The sequence below is a fragment of the Notothenia rossii genome (assembly GCF_949606895.1).
Source record: "Notothenia rossii genome assembly, chromosome: 8".
In the NCBI taxonomy this organism is placed as follows: Eukaryota; Metazoa; Chordata; class Actinopteri; order Perciformes; family Nototheniidae; genus Notothenia; species Notothenia rossii.
Genome location: NC_136906.1, coordinates 7,475,509 through 7,496,705, shown reverse-complemented (window position 1 = coordinate 7,496,705; position 21,197 = coordinate 7,475,509). Strand labels below are relative to the sequence as shown.

The 21,197-nt window shown below is 39.4% G+C and overlaps 2 protein-coding genes and 1 long non-coding RNA gene across 4 annotated transcripts; 1 reads left to right on the top strand and 2 right to left on the bottom strand.

Annotated features, from left to right (window-relative positions):
- Nucleotides 1–5,473: 5,473 nt before the first annotated feature.
- On the bottom strand, nucleotides 5,474–8,909 carry atf4b (activating transcription factor 4b). The gene is made up of 3 exons (XM_079644452.1): nucleotides 8,749–8,909; nucleotides 7,323–7,787; nucleotides 5,474–6,730 (listed from the first exon to the last, which is right to left on the bottom strand). The coding sequence occupies exons 2-3, from the start codon at nucleotides 7,687–7,689 to the stop codon at nucleotides 5,790–5,792; spliced, it is 1,308 nt and encodes a 435-aa protein (XP_079500578.1). The 5' UTR covers nucleotides 7,690–7,787; nucleotides 8,749–8,909; the 3' UTR covers nucleotides 5,474–5,789.
- A 662-nt stretch (nucleotides 8,910–9,571) lies between these two features.
- Nucleotides 9,572–19,825, bottom strand: LOC307015656 (uncharacterized protein). Of its 2 annotated transcripts, XM_079644414.1 has the most exons (16): nucleotides 19,050–19,825; nucleotides 17,210–17,308; nucleotides 16,769–16,855; nucleotides 16,463–16,540; nucleotides 16,168–16,254; nucleotides 15,770–15,856; nucleotides 15,066–15,221; nucleotides 14,835–14,984; nucleotides 14,064–14,177; nucleotides 13,660–13,740; nucleotides 13,454–13,549; nucleotides 12,567–12,689; nucleotides 11,722–11,802; nucleotides 11,580–11,619; nucleotides 11,199–11,253; nucleotides 9,572–10,672 (listed from the first exon to the last, which is right to left on the bottom strand). In XM_079644414.1, exons 1-16 carry the CDS (start codon nucleotides 19,053–19,055, stop codon nucleotides 9,931–9,933), a joined length of 2,082 nt encoding a protein of 693 aa, XP_079500540.1. In that variant the 5' UTR covers nucleotides 19,056–19,825; the 3' UTR covers nucleotides 9,572–9,930. The 2 variants fall into 2 exon arrangements, with proteins under 2 accessions (XP_079500540.1, XP_079500541.1); XM_079644415.1 differs by lacking the exon at nucleotides 17,210–17,308 and having other exon boundaries at nucleotides 19,050–19,824.
- LOC307015705 lies at nucleotides 13,460–14,259 on the top strand. Its single transcript, XR_013801617.1, has 3 exons — nucleotides 13,460–13,527; nucleotides 13,634–13,705; nucleotides 14,075–14,259. It is a non-coding gene; the product is annotated as an uncharacterized lncRNA (long non-coding RNA).
- Nucleotides 19,826–21,197: the final 1,372 nt, after the last annotated feature.

The window sequence follows — 21,197 nt, the reverse complement described above, 5'->3', positions numbered from 1 at the left end:
ATGGTGATTGCAACATCAGTGTTTTGCTCATCCTCAGACAATAAAAGATATGGATATATAATGTTGTGTGTTTTGAGATTTTTATCGTATTATCTCCTCTATCTTTCTTATATTCTTCATGTGCTCGGTCATGTGTGCAGCTAATCTCCCATTTAACTGCAACCATTAGCCCAATATATTTCAGTCATATTTATGACTTTATATCCAAGGGCCTGTTATGGTTGTGTGATTTTTGAAAAACTTTTTTATTGCATTTTTATTTAATACCGTAATTCATGCTGACTCCTCACTCCTAGCCGGTAAGTAGGGGCCTCGGGATTAACAACTGCTTCAGGAGCAAACCGGGGTTTTGGCTATAGGATAAAAACATGCCTTGCCTAGTCTGTCTTTGCCATGTCATGGCCTTTTTCAAAGCTATAAAACTGACATTATAGAAATCTCTGTATCGTTTTGTACAGGAACATTAGCCGATTAACGACATACTGTCAGGGTTGAGCAGAGCAGGTTGTGATGTTACTGCGCCGAGCCTTCGGAGCTCGGTTCGAGTAATCCAGGAAGTTTTTGTGAAGCGTGTGTCGAGAGCGGATGGACAGTCACAGATGTAAATCTGTATCCGCTCGTTGTACACTAGTTTTTAAAAGATTTGGTTACAGAGGAAAATATAGAGGGTTTTATTTTCTGAAGCTGCGTGAGTTCCCCGACGCACCGGGGACACATATTTATGTATAAAAGATCAAAGGATCAAAGGATCAGCCAATCGGCAGCGGATCCACAGAAAGTTGCTATCAGAAACATTGCCTGACGTGTTTTGGACGTCTTTGTTTACATTAGCAAGCCTCGCTAAAACTCAGAGCTAACCTGTACTGAAGAGCACATGTGTTTTAAAAAGCAGGAAATAAAAAAAGAACTCACCTTATGGTAAACCTGCAAGAGAAAAAGCATTTGAGCTCCATACTATTTCAGAATTTAACTTTATCTCCGGTAGAATTCTGATCAGGCATTAGCTCCGCCTCCTCTTTTTTTTTTTCAAGCTAAGGACCCAACATTGGCATTTCTCTAAAAGGGCTGCAAAAGAGGGGTTTGAGCAGTATGAGGCATGGCTACAATGGGTGATCTGTTTGGTATTTTGAAAAAAAAACTTCACAGACATGTTTTGAATAGGTACGGCCCTACAATATATATTTAAAATATAGCATGATAGGTCCACTTTAAGGAGGAGCAGCTTGGGCGCATTGTTGATGCCAGTCTATGACAGAGCACAAGCCGTCATGAGGTAGTTTACTGTTCAGGGACGTATAGGTTCCCTGGCGCACATTCTTTCCTATGGACCAGAGCTCTAGTTAGATTCAGGGTCCATATTTGTTTAGTCTCACTGATAAAGAATGTTGGTTACACTCCGAACTAGATAAAACCTCGAGCTGCAGAAAGAGTTCTTCAGAATTGGTTTGGCAACCGCTGTGTCAACTCGTGACACACCACCTGTCTTGTCAATTCTCCTGCCTTAACTCCAAATAAACCATCAGTGTTTGTCATCAAAGATCCAGCTCTCCTCGTGTCTCTCCGAGTCCTGTTTCCAATTGCTTCAGAAGTTTCCCCCACAGTATCCACAGAATACAAGGCAGAACAACATTGTGTGAAACACGCACAGACACAGAAATGAAAAAATAGCCTATATTAATGTTCATAAAAATAAATATAGAAATACATTAAAGATATGTGTGTTCTGTTTTATTCTCAACTTGTATTTTTTTAGTTATACATTTATTTACTTAGTGTTAATTTATTCCTGGATTTATTTCTAAATGTATTTATTTCAGTTTTTTTTCACATGTATTTATTCCTGGATTTATTCTGTATTTATGCATTTCTATATGTTTTGCTCATGTCATGTTCTTCTGTTCTCAATACCCGACTGCTCGTTGTGCGCTTAAAGGTTCAAATTCACTCTCAATCACAGCAAGACATTGGCTTTGGTCCAGAGGTCTACAGTGTATGCATTGGTTCTTCAGGTGCGCGAAGTTCAACACCCATTTGTCTTCTGCTATGCTGAAGTTAAATATAGAGAAATTGTCCGCGCCACTGTTTCTAACAAAGTGAAGCCCATGGTAATGACGATGAAAACCTTCACAGATCAGTAGAAAGCATCGATTGATTAATAATGGGGATATAATGCTTTGCTCAAAGGTTAGTTACTGCGGTCACTTCATACTTCAAGTGCTTTTATGAGTATCTTAGATTAGTAGTTTGAGAACTTAAATACATGCAGAACTAATCAAAGGACAAGACACAGCAAGGCAAGGGAGGAAAAACACAAGGGCACCAAGTGAAGAGAATCAGTAATCAAACAGGAGAGAAAACACAGAGACAGGAAGCAGACACAGACATAGGGGGTGAACACATACTCAATCTGTCATGACGCAAAAAAAAGGCAATTTTGATAGAATTGGCTCCATCTTGACTATAAGAGTGGTGAGTTAGACTTTTAAGAGACATTCAATTATTGTTGTGGGAGTAGTAATTGTGCTGTATCGTCACTAGGTGTAGCTGTGGCAGGCAGATTTGTCAGCAGACTTCACCACAGAATACCAACCATGGTAATGAGGATACTTAGACTGAGCTTTTTAAGCTTTTAACAAATACATTGAACGTATATCTCGCCAAACATGTGAGGACACAGCAGGCATAATATGCTGTAATCTGTACAGGTTTGTTGATCTTGCCTTGTGCTGTATGTCATTATGTTTTAACCAACTTTAAATGAGGAAAAAGGATGTAGCCTTTTGTGAATATGTAGTTCAGTGTATTCATTTTAATCTAACCTTCTTTCTCTCAAATACAACAATGGAGAGTGGAAGGTAAACAAATTGTACAATGGTTTACTACTAAGCCTTATGTTTACTGTGATGCTTAATGTTATAGTCACAGTGTTAATCTGAAGCCAAAAGGTTCCCATGAAAAATGAATGCATTTACAGAGAAAGTATTTACAGTTAGCCAAGATGTTTCTGTTTTGTTCTGGAGGAAATGTTTATCCCATTGTAAGTAGCTCTGCACCATCTTGACTCTGGCCTTCCTCCAGATAAAGATCGTCTCTGAGCTATCTGGAAGAAAGCCTGGACCAATTACTGTATGCACAGCCAGGGTCTGTTGTTGGCTGAAGACACACACACACACACACACACACACACACACACACACACACACACACACACACACACACACACACACACACACACACACACACACATACACACAAACACACACACACACACACACTTTCTTTTGGGTATTATTATACAAGCTGTGCCGAGGTCAGCACTCTCTTTATCCCTCTCTCACTGACTATCGTATTCTCCCACAGACTTTGACAAATGAAGTGTTTTAAGCACACATTATGCACTTCTGGTGTCTTCAAAATAAATATCAGCAGAGGGAGAAATTACATTCAAAGACATTTGATCTGAAACTGGTGGTACTGTGTTTCATCAGCAAAAGGATGGGACTTTTCCCCATTCAACACACCCTCATGTATTGTTCTGCTTAAGGACAGGGATGGAAAAATATGTTGCTTTATCCAACTCATTAAGTGGAATTTGATATTGGTTCTTAAATGGTTTTAGCTCATTAGATATCAGAGGGTCAGCGGTGGAAGTGTCCTTGGGCAAGATACTTAACCCCAAATTCCTCCCATACAGTAGGTATATCCTCAAATTTGAAGTGTATGTAAGTGGCTTTGGATAACGCTTAAAAACATGGGGCACTATTGGGGGGTTTCCCTTTCCAGTAGTGTAGTTTTTGTTCGGGGAAATGGTCTGCAAAGTTCCTTCTGCGGAGGAAGTAGTGATTCATCATAGACAAAGTTTTTCTTTTTTTATATTTCATAATAAAGTAATAAAGAAAGTCGATAAACAAGTGAAATCAATCGCAAATGTAGGAACAGAGCTACTTCCTCCTCAGAGGATAGAGAAGTGCTGCACCCAGAACAATTACAGTCACACCATAGAGTAGAGAATATCCAACTGGTCCCACCCTTAAATTCCCTTAGTCATCATCTAAACACCTCCACTATTACACCATAACACCCCCCCCCCCCCCCTCCCATGACACGACAACATCCAGAGGGAGTTTCTCTCCCTCACACAAAAACATCAAAACATCTGTCATCTCTAAGGATACACTACCTTAGGATACTTATTATCAAAAGTGACATTTTATGAAGATTACACTTTATTTAAGCTATAATATCACCATTTCCATTACACACAAACTGGCATTGTTAGTGCAAAAGAAGGGCTTCGTGTTTCTGTGTTGCATTGACCTCACATGACTGTCAGTGATTGAATCCATGGGTCTGCAGCACGCTGTTGGTCAGGCGGGCTTCATTATCCTAGTCTAGAGGCTCCACTCAGATGGACAGCCACAGGTCCATTGTTATGTATTATCAGACCGGGAACAAAGACTCTTTGTTGGAGGCAGGGTTAAACTCTAAAGACTGAAACCCATGCAAAACTCAACCTAAACTAAGGTGAATTGCATAGATCGCCTACAAGTCACCTGCACTGTTATGCATTTTTATTAAACGGATAAGTCAAATCAAGCAATCTGATTGGTTCTTAGCCGTGATATAATGAGCGTATATCACAGGTAGAATTGTACTTATTTTCACAAGTCAGTATCCCTCCGCGTCTGAGGAAAGCTACAACCGTTACAACTAACGTTAACTAACATTACGTCCGTTACGAAATTAACTAACAAACAAACGGAAATTACAAACATGTAAGGGATAATGTGCAGCAAGGACTTATTGACCGGGACGCTCACATCTGGGTCAATATCACTATAAAGTACTTGGTGTCCTCCCCATCAGAATCACTCAGTTATCATGAAAATGTAGCAGAATAATGAAACTCTGAGGTCTTATTATAAAAGGCGAAACATTTACACACATATCAGTCCAATGATAAGTCACTTGAAATGTGTTTCCTTCATTTTATACCTTCATGGATGTACGTGATTTTGTCGTGAGCTATTGCTTAAATATATGCCAGGTAAAATAGGTTGTAAATTAAACCTTATTCCTCTTACTGTGCTTATGTATGCACCAAATGCTTCTCAGGTATAAACATGATTCTGCACTGTGATGTAATCTTGGTTTTATTTGTCATATTTTCAGTCCTTTGTTTTTTTTAAATGTATATTCCGTGTAAATATTTTTGTTAAATGTTAAATACTTATACAAATATTGTCTTTTTATAATAGTTCTATTTTTGCTCCTTTACTTATTCCCTCATACTGTGTTGTATGCACCACTATTAACCACACCCAATTGCTTGCATGTTAAACCTTCTGTTCATGCCATATACACTAGCATTCATGTATTGTGATGCATGTAGAATTCATGTAGCATTAATAGTATATATTATATACTATTTATAGTATAAACACAATTATTGAAGTCAGACCAAAAGACTGAATTATGTTTAAGACTCTTTATTAAGAGATGGTCCAATTTCACTATAATACATCATCATTTAAAATACATCTTACTGGCAGGCTTGTAGGATCCAGAAATAGAATACATACATTAAAAAAAACACACAAGTTGATATACTGAATGGAAAATACTTGTTTCCATACTCTGTCGTTTATATTTAATACCAGTGTATTAAAAAGGAGGTGTGTCCATACTGTGTGGACAGAACACATGCTTTACTGATGTTCATTCTTAAAAAGTAATAAAGCCCACTTCTCATTGTCACTTTCTCTCATACACACTTCATCTACCGGCCACTAGGGGTCAGCTTTTTTGCCCCTTGCCGTTCGCACCTCCTCCATCAGCTCCTTCAAGTACTCGATCTCCCGGGCCATGGATTCGGCTTTCTCCGTCAGCTCCATGTTCTTCCTCTCCAGCCGCGTGTGCTCCTCAGACTGCGTTTCCTGCTCGCTCCTCTTCTTCTGCCGGTACCGCGTGGCAGCCGTCTTATTCTGCTCCATCTTCTTCAGTTTCTTCGCCTTCGGTGCTTTGAAGGACGTCTTTTCGTCGCCTTCCCGACCTTGTGGCTTGACTTTGACGCTGGGAGACGGCGGCGGGCTGGTTCTACATGCAGGCTCTGGGTAGGGTCTGCTTCTGGGGGAGGGTTTTGGCGGAGGGGAGGAGGAGGAATGAACGATCTGCGACGTGGCGGTTACAGTGGTGATGCCGATTTCCTGTTTAGAGGCCAAAACCAGGAGGATTCGGGTGGGGGACAGGGAGAGCACTATCCTGGCGACTTGAGGGACGACTTGAGGGACGACTGGAGCCACCATCGGCTTCACCTCGCACTCCGAAACGTCCACTTCACTGCCCAAATCTAAGGTGTAGGCCGGGGAGGAGGGAGAATCGACCAATGGGGACGCAGGATCTGGAGATGCGGGCTCGGATTTGATTTCCAGCTCCGGGACGCACAGGGGAACGTCCTGGTCATCAAAGTAGCATTCAGGCTCATCCAGTGTAATAACAACGGGAGGATCTGAGCACACAGTGGGGGGAGGAGGGATACTTGGAAGAGAAGCAGAGGGGAGATTTGGGAGAGTGGGCAGTGGGAGGGAGTCAAGCTCCATGGGGCAGTCGAGGGAGGCGAGGAGGTCTTCTGAGCAGCTGGGGGAGTCTTCGTCGGGGATCAGAGAGTCCAGGTCGAAATCGCTCAGATCCACCCTCTCTGCCATCCAGTCGAAGTCACAGAAATCATCCTCTGTGGGGGCAGAGAAGGCAAGGGGTTAACTACAGCTACAGACGTATTTCTAGCTTTTAATTAGCAAAATGTTGTTAACTTTTGTATTGTTTCATTGCCGTTATTATATTATTTCAAATGTTATCATTATGCTGGATGTTTCCTAATAGGTCTTAATATTTGACAATTGGGAGCCTTATTTTCTGTCTGTCTTATGTTGTGTGCTAAATCACTTTTAGCTGCATCCTGTGTATGAAAAGTCCTATACACATTAGGGCTGCTCAATTAAATCGTATTTTAAATCGCAATTACGATTTTGGCTTGCAACGATTATGAAAACATAATCGAAATGAAACGATTATTTATTTTATTTTTTAAATAATTTTTTTTATTGGTTTTTCAGTTTAATTATACTTAAAATTCAGGGTAATCAACTGTTAAAAACATACTGTTCACTTTTTTCTTTTTAATAAATGGATGTTTTCAAAGTAAATTGATAATCGTTTTTAATAATCGTGATATCAATTATTTACCTAAATAATCGAGATAATGATTTTTGCCATAATCAAGAAGCCCTAATACACATAAGGCTTTTTAAAATTTCTATTATTACCTTTTATGTCATCTGAGACTGAGTTCTGTCTCAGGTGACCGGTGTGGCCCAACCAGGGGAGGGACAGCAGGTCAGACTCCATCCCATCTTTGTCCCCCTGCAGGAGGAGGGAGGACGGCGAGGGAGGAGGGGAATAAAATGGAGGAGGGGAGGAGGAAGTGGACAGCGATGAGGAGGTGAGGGGCGACACAGGTGACGTGTCCCCAACCAATGAGGTTCCTCCTCCTCCTCCTACTTCCTGTTGATCTTTGAGGTCAGGGCGTGAAGAGGGGAAGGTGATGAGGTCAGCCATGGGAGAGGAAGGAGCCCAGAGAAGGGCCTCCATGTCTTCCAGGCCAAACAGTGAGTTGGTCATCATCGTGGTCATAGTGGCTGTTGTTGGTCACGAGAGGGGACCGTGATAGGAAGGGTTTGAAGTCTTTTATGCTGTTGTAAGCAGCAGTGGTGAGGGTTTCCAAGAAGGACCTGGGGATGGGGAAGAGAAGACATTTGTGGGTGAAAATCAGATCATTAGAAACATAATGAAGTTAATAAAGCCTATCTAGAGGTGTCCGCTGCCAAGTTAGAGGGTTGGACTCCTGAGAGAGCCGAACATTTCAGGCAATGTCATCCCTTCTATCTCCCCCTTTCAACTCTTCATCTCCAATAAAGGCACACAAGATTTTTTTTCTTAAATATATTAAAGTTCTATTATTATAAAAAAATAATAATAATAAGGGCAAAACATTACAGTAACTTAGAAAAAGTAAAAAAAAATAGCTTGTCTAAAAATGTGATTATTCAGATTTAAAAGTTTCAACAATATAAATAGTTGGGTAAATAATACTAGTATTAATAACGTAGTGTCAAAAATAATGATTCTGATCTCATTTTGGCTTAACACCGCACCCCCCTGCAGTGCTTCACATCACGTGCTCCCACTCTGCTCCAAGTCTTGTGACTCTGACGTCAGCCTGTCTCCTCATATGACGTCACCCTCCCTCTTTATAAGCAGCCACACTTTTGTCCTTATACGCCTTCACAAGCCGCCATTTTAACACACAAAGAGGAAATGAACCACTTTGCCAGCTGCCACGTTGCCACCTATGACAATAACACTGAATATATTTAACAAATGTATCAAAGCTGTCGTTTGATTAGATTGGATAACATGGTCTAATTACTTTGTTTAAGGAAGAAAATGTAACTTTAACTCATGTGAGGTGTTGCGTCACCCCGGTAGATAATCCTATTATCTAGCTAGCAATTCGACCATTTAGATAAAGTAAATCTTAGTTTAAAGTGTCAAAAATAATCTTAATTGAAATGTGATACAATGTCGCGCCCGCGGGAACGTCACGCTCTCGAGGCGCGCGGCCACGCTAGGCCGGACAGCTGTCATCGACCAAATATTACTTAATAATAATAATAATAAAATAATACTTACGACATGTTTGCTGAATTTGAAGTGACTTAGTGCACTGGTTGGATGCACTGTTTTGTTGGCTGCTGCTAGGTCGCGGCACACTTTCACTCTGCCATTTCGCCAGAGGTAGCGATGATCGACGATGTTAATGTTTGTTGTTTCTCTGAAGGGAAAATGGCGTAGGTCGTGCGGCTGTGAATATATACTTCAAGCGAGGACTGGCTGTATCCTTCCGCATTGCAGACGATATCACTCCGCCAGTCTGTTTGTCTTCCACATTCCTTGAGTTCTTTGCTCCCGTCCGAAAAAGTAATCCCTGGTACAGGTATTACTGGTTGTGTTTTAGGATATTGTATGTAACTCGCATAAACGTTTATATATATTTATCATAGTAATAATTATTCACATCCGTTTATATTTATCAGATGTACCTATTTCTAGATAGATAGATAGAAAAATAATAAAAATAAAAATAATCATTAGAATTTAAAAATGTATATACACAGTAAAAAATACATATGTATATTCTATATATCTGAAGTCTATATATTATATTGTTGTACTTTGTACGGTTATTGTACTTATTTGTACTTATTTTGTATATTCTTACATTCCTTTGTGTACCATACATGTATACACTTAGCTGCTCTATCCTGTTTTACCTTGTCTCTTATTGCTGCTGCTGCTGCTATGAGACCTGATTTAAATGAGTTTTACTCGTCGTGCAAATGTAGTCTGTTAAAATAATATTTTAAATATGATAATAATCTATTGTTATGGCACATTTTAAAACGAAGTGACAAAGTGCGTTACAAGATAATAATTGCAGACAACACGTTAAAAATAAATATATTAAATGTTTATTAAAATATAATTAGTAAATCCAATCCAATCCAGCACATTTAAAAACCATAGAGTTGACAAAAGTACTGTACATCAATAAATATATTTTTAAAAGGCAGCATAAAAACATTTAGACAAAACCAATAGGAACAAAATAAACAAAATAAGGCATGTCTTCTCCAGTTACACAATTCAACTTTCTCTCTCTCACACACACACACACACACACACACACACACACACACACACACACACACACACACACACACACACACACACACACACACACACACACACACACACACACACACACACACACACACACACACACACCACACACACACACACAGTATTTTTGATTCAAACAAACTTCTCCCAGAGGCGAATCATCTGGTTCAGTTCCTCCTTCAGATTTTCCGACAGCAGACGAACTCTACCGGAAAACTTGCTCTTAATGGACTTCTTCAGCTTCTGCCCTTCCTTTTCTGTGAAATACAGATCCATATCTTTTGCAAACGCCATCAGCAGTCTCTCAGATGACATCCCTCCCGTGTGTGGAACCGACAACCTCCTATCGTAGTTCATGTTAAACACCGTCTGTGCCAGATGAGCCACTTTCAGAGCGTCAGTCTGGGCTCCGGCCCTCTGAATCCTGGCGATTTCGTGCCTTCGTAGCTCGTTCATCCCAGAGAGGATAAAACCCAGACAAAGCTCCGGCTCGACCACATTTCCCTTGTAGTCGTACACTAGTTTCTCCACTGTCATCCTGTTCACCACCTTCTTCTTGTTGGTCTTTGCAGTGTGGGCCCCCATGCCTCCAGCGGACGCCAACATGCCGGCTCCAACAGCTGTAGCGATCAGCGAGGCCCCCATGGTCATCGGAGCGAAGGCGATGCCCAGGACTGCGGTCACTCCTCCCACAGCGCCCGTGGTTCCTCCGGCGATGTCCATGGTTTTGGTTTTCTTCTGCATCTTGTCCAGGCTCTCTGAGATGGTGCTGAACTCTGTGATGATGTTCTTCATGCAATCGCTGCGTTTCATCATCAGGAGGTTGTAGAGACGCAGGGCCTTTTTCACATTCATCGCTCTCTCGTTGAATGACCTGCACAGCGACAGCGAAATAAATATGTTTTCACTGTAGCCTATATACTGTACACACATAAGTACTTCTTATGTTTTCTTTTTTCCATAACTATTGTTATCTAAATTATCTTTAATTGTAAAAACAAATTGTATTTCACGTGTGATGTTTTTATAAATATTTTCATTTAATTACATTTTAATGTATTTTTTATCTTTTCCTGCTATTTTTACTTAATTTCCTATTTTCACACACATGTTTTTATTGAATTTTCTGTTATTTATTTGATATTCTGATTCCAATCTACCTCAACCTTTAAATGTGATGTTTTAGCCTTTTAACCTTGATTATTACACCTATAATGTTATGCAAAAGGTCATGTTGTCAATTAGAAGTTAAGTTGTTTCAAATGATTCCTCTAACTTTCCTTATTTCAATCAGAAAAAGTAAAAACTACACTTTAAGTTTCCATAAATATTGTATAATGGAGATCATTGCACCAAAATGATGTTGTTACTGCAAAGAAGGGATTGATCTATGTGTTTACCTGATTTCCTCCTCTATACTGAGGCCATACAGTGACGGAGTCATGCAGTCAGATTCTGTTGGAGTGACAGAACAGAGATACATTAGACCAGAGGACCTCTACAAGATAGAGAATATATATAACAGTGTTTCCCACAGAAACCCGGCAAGAAAAGCCAAAGGCCCCTTAACCTATTTGGGTGGCCCACGCATTGGGTGGCCCACTTTGATCGTGCTCTTCTCTCTCACTTACTGCATGGTTTTTATTTATTTATCTATTGGACATTTCTTCCCCAAAGAATATAGACACTATAGGCTACTGTATAAACTATATACATTAATATTGCCTTTTAAGTCATCAAGAAAATGCCAGAATATCTAGAAAACAATATGTTGCACTTACTTGAGACTCTTTTCAACCATCTACACATCCCGATAATGTCCTGTGAAAAACAGATGAGTTTTTCATTTAAAAAAAACATGCAAAATCACAGTTTAGTTTGAGGTTAAGGAGTGGAGCAAGTGATCCATTTAGAAAAGCGTACCTCTTTGTCGTCTGTGGACGGTTGACGAGAAGTGGAGATGCCACTCTGGTAGCGAAACTTTGGCCTGTCTGAAGTCACAGTCTACAAGTGTTGAACAAACAGAGATTAATGGATTAGAAATAAATGAAATTGTGTGTGTGTGTGTGTGTGTGTGTGTGTGTGTGTGTGTGTGTGTGTGTGTGTGTGTGTGTGTGTGTGTGTGTGTGTGTGTGTGTGTGTGTGTGTGTGTGTGTGTGTGTGTGTGTGTGTGTGTGTGTGTGTGTGTGTGTGTGTGTGTGTCCATGTTCAGGTTTCGCAGTGGCTCACTGTGTGTCGCACAGTCCCTCGCCCCTCTCCTCCCTCTGTGTATGGAGCACAGGACGATGTGACAGTTGCTGCGAGCACTGTATCGGCTCAGAGCCCCACAGGTAGCTCGCACACACTCCATACACACATAAACACACAGAGATATAGAGCCAAATTTTACCCTTCTCTTTTCGCAATTGTATTTACTTCTTTATTTTCCTATCTTTAACCTGGAGAATATCCTGTAAGATTATGTCAATCAATAATTATAGAAAAATAAAGTCCTACGGACAACAGCAGACTAAATTCACAACGTACTGATACACTCCTTATGGAGCTGAGGAGTTGTCAACGCAGTATATGAGTGTATATGTTACTATACAGCACGCATATATGCATCCTGTATAGTAACATATACACTCCAAGTTTATATTGAGCTCAGTAAAAAGGTCCATGCCCCTTTATCTGACTAGATTATTATTTTTTTTAATGTACAACTGGGTTGAGGTGAAAGTCTTAACTAAACAAGATAAGGAAACAGTGTGTGTTGTTTCTCTTACTATCTTATCTTCATCCTCTGGCAGGACGTCCAGGTACTGCTCGATCTCACTGTACATCGACTCCGAATCTGTATTTATTGAAGGTGGGGGAGGCGGGGTGAAAGAAGGTGGGGGTGGTCTGGTCTGTATAGATAAAGAAAAAAATAGCACTTTCACACAACTGCAGAAACAACATCTCGCTACGGAAACAAATACTAAATATTCAGCCATGTTAGTGTCTTCGCTCTATACGTTTGATATTGTTTGTCTGTGCCAGTCTGTCACTGTTATATAAAGACATTTAGGCAAAATAATGAATCCGACTGCCATCTCTCTAACGTCACCATGAGGTTGTAGTTTTAGGGGAAATAATGGAGGGAGACCATGTGGCCTTATGCCAGAGGAGGGGACAGAGAGGATTAAGTAAGTAATAACCCTACAACGAGACTCAAAATGACCACAAAAGACTTCAAAGACACACAAAACAATTATAAAGAACCTCAAATTGACCAAAACAATTACAAAATACATATTGAACAGAAAGAGGCACAAAAAATCAACACAAAGACACTAAACAACTCATTCAGAGTGTATTTATATATACAGTTTGATTGCCAGAGGTGGTGGGCCCTTTTGCCTAGCTGTTCCCAGGGGCCCATTGTTTGATAATCTGCCCATGCAAAATAAACTAGGTGCACCAAAGGGAGAGCTCACTTCCTGTTGAGAGCAGAAACTGCACTTGGACTGTCTCCTTTGTTTCTGCATTCCACACAGACTGAACAGCGTAAAATGCATGCCTGTCAACCCTTACGCATTTGATTTTCCATGACTGCATGACAAACGCAAGTGTTTCAGCCCCTTTTGTTATTGTTTTGGAACCGGTCCATCACCTGTAGTGTCTCTCATACCTGTGTAGGCGAGGTTTCCGGCATCGACTTAGAGCGAGTCAGGGAGGAAGCCCAGATCCGAGGCGGAACTGCAGGTCTGTCTGGGCTGTATGTGACCTGAAATTATATCGATTATGGTTTCACAATGCAGGTGAAAGTAAGCAAATAATTGAATGTATTACAACTTTTCTTATCATGCAGGTTACTGAGCTCCAGCGGGAACTCACCTCTCCATCAGAAACAGTTGAAGAGGGTTGCACGAAGCTGACGTAGGTGGGTGTGGATTGCGCACTCTCATCAGTTGAGCTCTATCCAAGCAAATATTGAAAAGACAGAAAAACCAACATTTTGATTCATGAACTGGTGATTTAAAGGTGCCTTCAGATGGTTATGTAAGATGCCAAACAAGTGTTGAAACGATGGAGGAGGTGAAGTAGGTGAAGACAGTTTCATTCCACAGGCCATCAGAATGTTAAACACCTGAACTTTTGAAAGAACATCCTTAACATTCATCTGTTTGCAACTTATAAATAGTCCAATTACTGCATATAGACTATTCTGCACTGTTTCTATTATATACTATTTAATTTTATTTACCTGTACTATTTTAATAACTTGAAACTATGTTTACCTGTTTCACAGAGGGTAGCTTCATTTTAGAACGTCTTGCGTAGTCGATGCAGGGAGGAGGCGGGCGTGCCGGCCCTGGGGAAGGTGGTTTTCTCTCAGGACTGACAGCTGCAGTCTGCCACAGAAATTAATGAGGAAGTAAGTTAGAATAATTCTACATAATATCTGCATAGCACCTCACGAAACACAAATACAAAGTGCTTCACGGAAGCAAAGTTAAAAGAGAATCAAATAAACTGGCAATACAAAAAAACCATTGTAAATAAGTAAACAAAGGTCACAATAAACTCAGATAAAGCAGACTATAAGATAGATAATATATCTGATATTCTCTCCAGTTATCCGTTCACACATGTTTGAAAAGTGGTAAAAGGAGTGTGAAAAAACAAGAAGACGCATTTATGTTGTGTTTTCTTTTTCAAATATTGACAGCAGAGATAATTAAACGTTTCGCACAGTAGCTACTTTGCAGAGAGTTGGATGAGAAAATCAATACCACCACATTTCTAACAGTTAGAGTTATGTTCAAAAGTACCAAAGTCTGCCTACCAGCGTATCTAAAGCTCACTAATTAATGTGTTATATCTCATTTGTTTAATTAATACTATTACTGGCAACTTAGCAGTTACAAATCAACGGTGCAGAATGACTCTCAAAACTAATATTAAAAAACTAGTCCTTTAAGGCAAGTGATGTTTATAGCAACAGCACGCATGTAGCAAGCTTTAAACATTTTAAAAAGTGCCATTATTTGGTTTGAAACATAACATACCCCAACATTTGGCTCATATTGTGAAATCATATACTGATTGCCTTCATAGACTGCTGTTGTGGAAGTCATATATTTGCTCAGCGGCGGTCGTGGAGGACGAACGGGACAAGGCGTCTTAAAGTCTGCAGGACACTCATTGAGTTGGGAGCTCTGAGGGTAGAAGAACATTATACAATCAATGCATGCTACATTTTATCATCAGACAATCATTGAGAGTATATTACCACTCACCACCGCATCGGTTGTATCGCTAGTTGTGTCTGAAGAGTCAACAGTGTTGTTGTTGTTGTTGTTGTTGTTATGCTCAGACTTTGCTTGTATTCTAGACCTGGGACGAGGTACAGGCTTGACATTAACATCCGAGTGGCTTCCATCTGTGACAGTAGGCTAACAAAAAAACATAGGTTCAAGGATTTTTACACAACACTGAATATCATCAGAAAAATACAAAATCAATAATTCAGGTATTCAGATGAACCACTATTTTTAAAGAAACTTGTGGGACGTCAAACAAACTGGTGATGGTGGCCTTTGGACTTGAGGGTTTGGGTGCCTATGGGGTTTAGTAGTGAGAGAAAGGAACCATCTAATATTAGAAATATAGCATAAAAGCAAAGCCTTTCAAACCACCCATCATTGGTTTAAAGGAAGTCGTGTTCTCTGTTGGCTTTGTTGGTTGTCAGCAGGATGACGGACAAACTACTGGTGGGATTTTCATGAAACTTGGTGGAAGTGTGTAGCATGGCCCAAGAAAGAACTCATTACATATTTGAACCGATCTAAGTCACAGGTTGGTTAAATGAAAAAGTAAACAACCCCACCTTTACTGTACGGTAGTTTTGTTGAACACAAATTACTTCCAAAATCACCAGACACGGCATTCAGCAATTAATGCATTCAGAAAGGAAGCATTTTAAACAGGAACTTGTGTTTACCATCGGAGCATCCAAGCCTTCGTAGACCGACTGCGGGACGTCAAAGGAGCTGGTGATGGTGGACTTTGGACTTGAGGGTTTGGGTGCCTATGGGGTTTAATAGTGACAGAAATGAAGCATCTAATAATACAACTTTTAAGATAAAGCCTATCAAACGACCATGACACTTTGTGGAAGATTGTAGCATGGCCCAAGAAAGAACTGGGTGGGTTCCTGGAATATTATTCAATCATTGAATTGGCCTTTGCAGATTACCCTAACCCTTTCCGAATGCCCTTTTAGTATTGTGTATGGTATCCATTGAGTGGAATTAAGTAATGTGCAAAAATATCAGCAGACACCACACACTCCATTCATGCATTCAGATGAACCACTGTTAAAAAGGTTCTCAAGTTTACCATATGTGCATCCAGGTCCTCATAGGCCGACTGTGGGACGTCTTTAGAGCTGATGATGGTGGACGCCGGACTTGTAGGTTTGGTCGCCTATGGGGTTTAATAGTTACAGAATTTAAGGGTCTAATATTGGAACTATTAAGATAATAGCAATGCCTGCAAATAACCAAGTGCCAAACAACCAACTCCAAGTGCCCTTCTTGTATTGTGTGTGGTATCCCAAGCGGTTTTTTTCAGTAATGTGCAAAAGTACCAGTAAACGCACAAATCAACTGTTTAAAAAAGAACTTGTGTTTACGTTTACGTCTTCGTAGGGCGACTGTGTGACGTCATTGGAGCTGGTGATGGTAGTTGTTGGACTTGAAGGTTTGGGCGCCTATGGGGTTTAAAAGTGACAGAAATGAACGGTCTAATATAATAACACTGAAAGCCTGCCAAACCAAAACAATCCCTAATTTAATTTATGGGTTTGGATTCTGCTCCAGCTTCTCCACAGGTGTAACAAACATGGATGGTTTCATCTGTTAGGGTTCCTTGAAGTAACCACTATTTAGCAATTAATGCATTCATATAGACAAGTGTTTAAAAAGAAACTTGTGTTTACCAATAGTGAATCTGGTTCTTCATAGACAGACTGTTGGACATCATTAGAGCTGGTGAGGGTGGGCGTTGGACTTGAAGGTTTGGGCTCCTATAGGGTACAGAAATAAACAGTCTAATGTTATAACTATTGAGACAAGAGCAAAGCTTGTCAACAATCATTTGTTTTAAAACGGTCCAAGTGCACTGCTTCACTGTTCTGTCATTCCCTTCGTACATGATAACATTGAAATGAGGAAGAACCATGTTCCGTGTCTAATTCAGTTCCTGTAACCCTTTTGTTTACCAGAAACACTGGGTGGACGTGTCAAGAAAGAACTCATACAATTTCTGATTCACTGGGTAGACAAATTACATATTATTCAAGTATGGAAATGGCCTTGTTGGCAGACACACCACAATTAATGCATTCAGATGCATTGTTTCAACAGACTCTCGTGTTTACCATCGGTGCACCGGGGTCTTCGTAGGTCGACTGCGTGACGTCGCAGGAGGCGGTGAAGGAAGACTTCATCAAATACTTTGTCCTCGGGGGTTTGGGCGGCTATGGGTTTAAAAGTGACAGAAATTAACTGGCTAATATTAGAAAAATTGAATAAGAGCATTGGCTGCCAAACAAGCCATCCATGGTTTTGCATTTCTACAAGTGAACTATTTGTCTTGATGTCGTGCTTTCGAAATTAAAATGGATTAGATCAGTTGACACATAACATGTCTCCCTTGACCAGGTTAATAAGCCAGTCTTTGTTTATAGTTTTAACAGTAAGCAAGTGTTCAGAATTTTGTGAATTAATTAATAAATAATGTGTAACAGGCATTATAGCTGGTTTAGTTTCATAGTCCTGGTGTTGTTCGTGGTGGCTGATTGTCATATTGTCAAAAAGTAATGGAAAAAGCTCTATTGTAGCTGAGGTTGTTCTAGTTTATACATTTTGTTGATTTCAGACGCAACCTTTTTCAAACCACTTTTTTAAACCATTGTTGTTTATTATTGCGACAGTCAATTATATTTTTCTAAAAAATATACATATGCTTGTGAGTGACCAACTATGCAAAAACATACATTTAATTTCTTCTTGAGAATTGTTGGCAGAATAGTGAATTAGTCCTAGGACATGCAATTATCAACCAAAGAGGACAATAACATTGTAATGCATTGTGAAAATGGCCAAAGACAACTAGCTTGTTTACACAAACAAGTTAGCATTCCTTACGGGAAGGTTTGCAGGAAACTGTGCAGAGGTACATTGACCTGCAGCATAATTAATGCTCCTCAGTTTTATTCTAAATCTTTCATAAGATACAGATTCTGTTTATACAATATCTGCGCCAACATGCACTGCTGTATTCACATGTTCCTATATTTTGCTCCTTTTAAAAATAATTGTCTCATATTTGCTGAAAAGAATCTGCTAGTTTAGTTTCCGTTTCATAAATTAGCTAATATATTCTGTGACTTAATAATGTAAAAAAGCCCAAATATCAATAAATACAAGTAATTATTCAGTTAGATGGTGTTCCCATATCGTAAAGTGACCTTGAGTCAGAGAAAAGCGCTATATAAATACAATTTATTATTATTGTTATTATTATTTCATGCAATCAGTGGTGGGAGAAGCAGTCACATCTTGTTCTTGTACTAAACAAAAGTACTAACAATACCAGTGTGAAAATACTACAAAAAAATGCCTTCATTCAAAATCGTACTATCTTTAAAGTACACAAGAATGAGAATCAAAATATACTTGAAGGACCAAAACTAAAATAGTTATTATGCAGAATTTCCCATTTTTCTAAAATAAATGTTATCTTATATGACCCAGCATTGTTTAAAGTAGATTTGTTTTCTGATATACAATTAGAAAATGTGTCACATTGATGAATAATACAAATAATTCCAGTGATATTATAAATATGAGTTTATTTATATTTTGCATTAATCGTAACGTGCAAATTAGGTTCTAAACTGCAGTGTGATACAGGTATAGGATGGATAAAATGGAAATACTAAAACCAAATACAACCTCAATTGTAATTATTTCTATCGCAAACAATCGAGAGGTAGGGATTTTCTGAAGTAATATATTCTGCATAATGAGTACTTTTAGTTACATTCCAGCACTTCATGGCTCACAGTGAGTCAACCCCAATACCTGAATGACAGCGAAGGGAGAAGCAAGGTGAAACCAGCTACACCCATGTAAATTAGAATTTCTCTCTGGCATGTATCCTTCAGGTCTAACTCTTTTCTGAAATAAATATTTAAAAAAAGAGCTGATTCTCACCATCATGTTCCACTTAATCTGGTATCTGTCCTCCGTCTTTCATTAATCTTTTAGATCCAGAGTGAGAAATGGCTGAAGGATTCTCCCGTGCGTTAACATGCCTTCATTGTCCTCAGGCAGCAGATTCCATATATGCTTCTCTCAATGTTGTCAAGACTAAAGAAGCCCACAGCCCAGAGTTGTGATTTCCCTGCAGCGTCACAGAGGAAGAAAAAAAAGGGTGTGATGATCCTTATTTTGCTAAACTTCAACATTCACATAACAACCAGTGGGGAGAAATTTAAAATATGTAAACACTGAAATCTATACACACACAAAAATCCTCACCATCAGTTATGAGGATATAGCATTGTTTCATTCCCTGGGACTTACTTAACCACCACTAATACACTCCAAAATTGTTATTGTACTTCACGTTAACCAAACACCAAGTCCAGAATGTATTGGTACCCCAGAATGTATTGGTTTACCTTTCTGAAGGACACCCTTCTCTTTTCGTCGACAGCTCGAGGTCTGATCGATGATGATAGAAGACGGCGTATGGATTTGTTGTGCGAATGTCACTCTTTATGTCCATGTGTTTGTGTTTCCTGTGTTAGGCATTTCATCTAAAACTTGTTTAACAAGCCAAGTGAGAGTGTGCTTTGTGATCCAGACTGTAAATACTTTCACGCTTTGTTGTCAATCTGCAGAAAGGGCAGCGTGTTGAAAGGCAGCTTTGGTGGGTGACTCATCTTTCAATTGGATCTGCTGTGGTTTGGATTTAAAACTGTTGTTTGATCATTCAATATGGCATGTGACTATACTGACTGCTAGAGAAAGTGACTCCAGTACCTGACATATTTTGCCTTATCTCAAAAGATTTTGACATTTTGGGGAAGGCTTTTTTTGTGTCTGGCTGAAAGTTGGATGAGAAGATGAATACCTCACCATTGGGGGAAGCTGTGGCAAGCTTTTGACTAGCTTAGCTTAGCATAAGGACTTCAGGAAATAAGCTATACCCTAACCTTTGCAAAGGTAACAAAATCAATTTACAAGCACGTTTTAAAACAATTTAAAGCAAGCAATACCCCCTATAAAATTGAGATTTCTCATTTTTATAGTTTGTGTTTTTGTTCTGATTAAACAAACAAGATAAAACATATTAGTGAGCTTTAAATGTGCACTTTCCTGTCTTAGGAAAAGCTATACTAAGCTAGCTGGATGCTGGTCACTTTTTAAGTACATTTTTTTAACTTTATCTTTGACAGAATACGAGACAGGAAACAGGAAATAAACAGAGAGGTGGTATAACATGCAACAGTTGTCCTAAGGTGGTTTTTCTATCTTTGAAAGATACATTCTGTTTAAAGGAGTTCATCAATTGGTTGACTTTAAAAAGACATATTTAGAAAAAGAATGGTCAAATGTCCTGATTTAAAGTCAATTAAGTCCAACCCCCAAAACACTAAACTCAGAAAGCATTTAATAGACCTTCCCAGGCTGATAAAAGCCAATGCCTTACAAATATGAAGTCCCAAATTTGAAAAGGCAGTGTAGCTGCTAAAACTGTCTCCAAATCCAAGCTAAAAAATAACTCAAGTGAATCAAATTACGCAATTTTCTCAAATGTTTTAAAAGCTCACACAAGAAAGGGGATCCAGTGTTTTAAGTTTGAACTATGCTAGATACTATAGGTTTCCGTTTAATCCACAATTTTTTTTCTATTCTACTATATCTGTTTCTCACAGTAGCCCAAGTGTATTGTAACTGCAACCCTGAACCACTCTTTAATTTGATTAGGGAGGGATGCATGGCGTTGTCATTCATTAGGCTTCCCAAATGCAACTAATTATTTACCAAAACAACATGTCCGTCATCAAAACCACTGACATTTGTTTGGTTACTCGACTTATCTGTACGCAGTGTGTGTGATAAAGCTTAAGGGTAACGTGTTTCCATAAACCGCTGAAGTTTCTAAAATGAACACAATGTGCTTTTATGTGTCATTCATTTCAGACTCACAGTACAACTCGTGACCCAATGCACCGGTAGGTCATGCCACATGATTGCCATCCTCCTCGACCAATCAGGACGCCTGCCTAAATATTTTCAGCCAATCACTGAGCCGCCTAACGGGGAAAACCGAGTAAAGGCGGAAGTTGCCGA

What these genes read in the sequence shown, in the direction of transcription:
- atf4b (XM_079644452.1), bottom strand. Translation starts at nt 7,689, where the DNA reads ATGACCACGATGATGACCAACTCACTGTTTGGCCTGGAAGACATGGAG. An exon ending in AGTCTCAGATGACATAAAAG is followed by an intron (nt 6,731 to 7,322) that starts GTAATAATAGAA and finishes CTGCCCCCACAG; the next exon opens with AGGATGATTTCTGTGACTTC.
- LOC307015656 (XM_079644414.1), bottom strand. An exon ending in CAGAGGATGAAGATAAGATA is followed by an intron (nt 11,803 to 12,566) that starts GTAAGAGAAACA and finishes CAACACTTGTAG; the next exon opens with ACTGTGACTTCAGACAGGCC. An exon ending in ATGGTTGAAAAGAGTCTCAA is followed by an intron (nt 11,254 to 11,579) that starts GTAAGTGCAACA and finishes TCACTCCAACAG; the next exon opens with AATCTGACTGCATGACTCCG.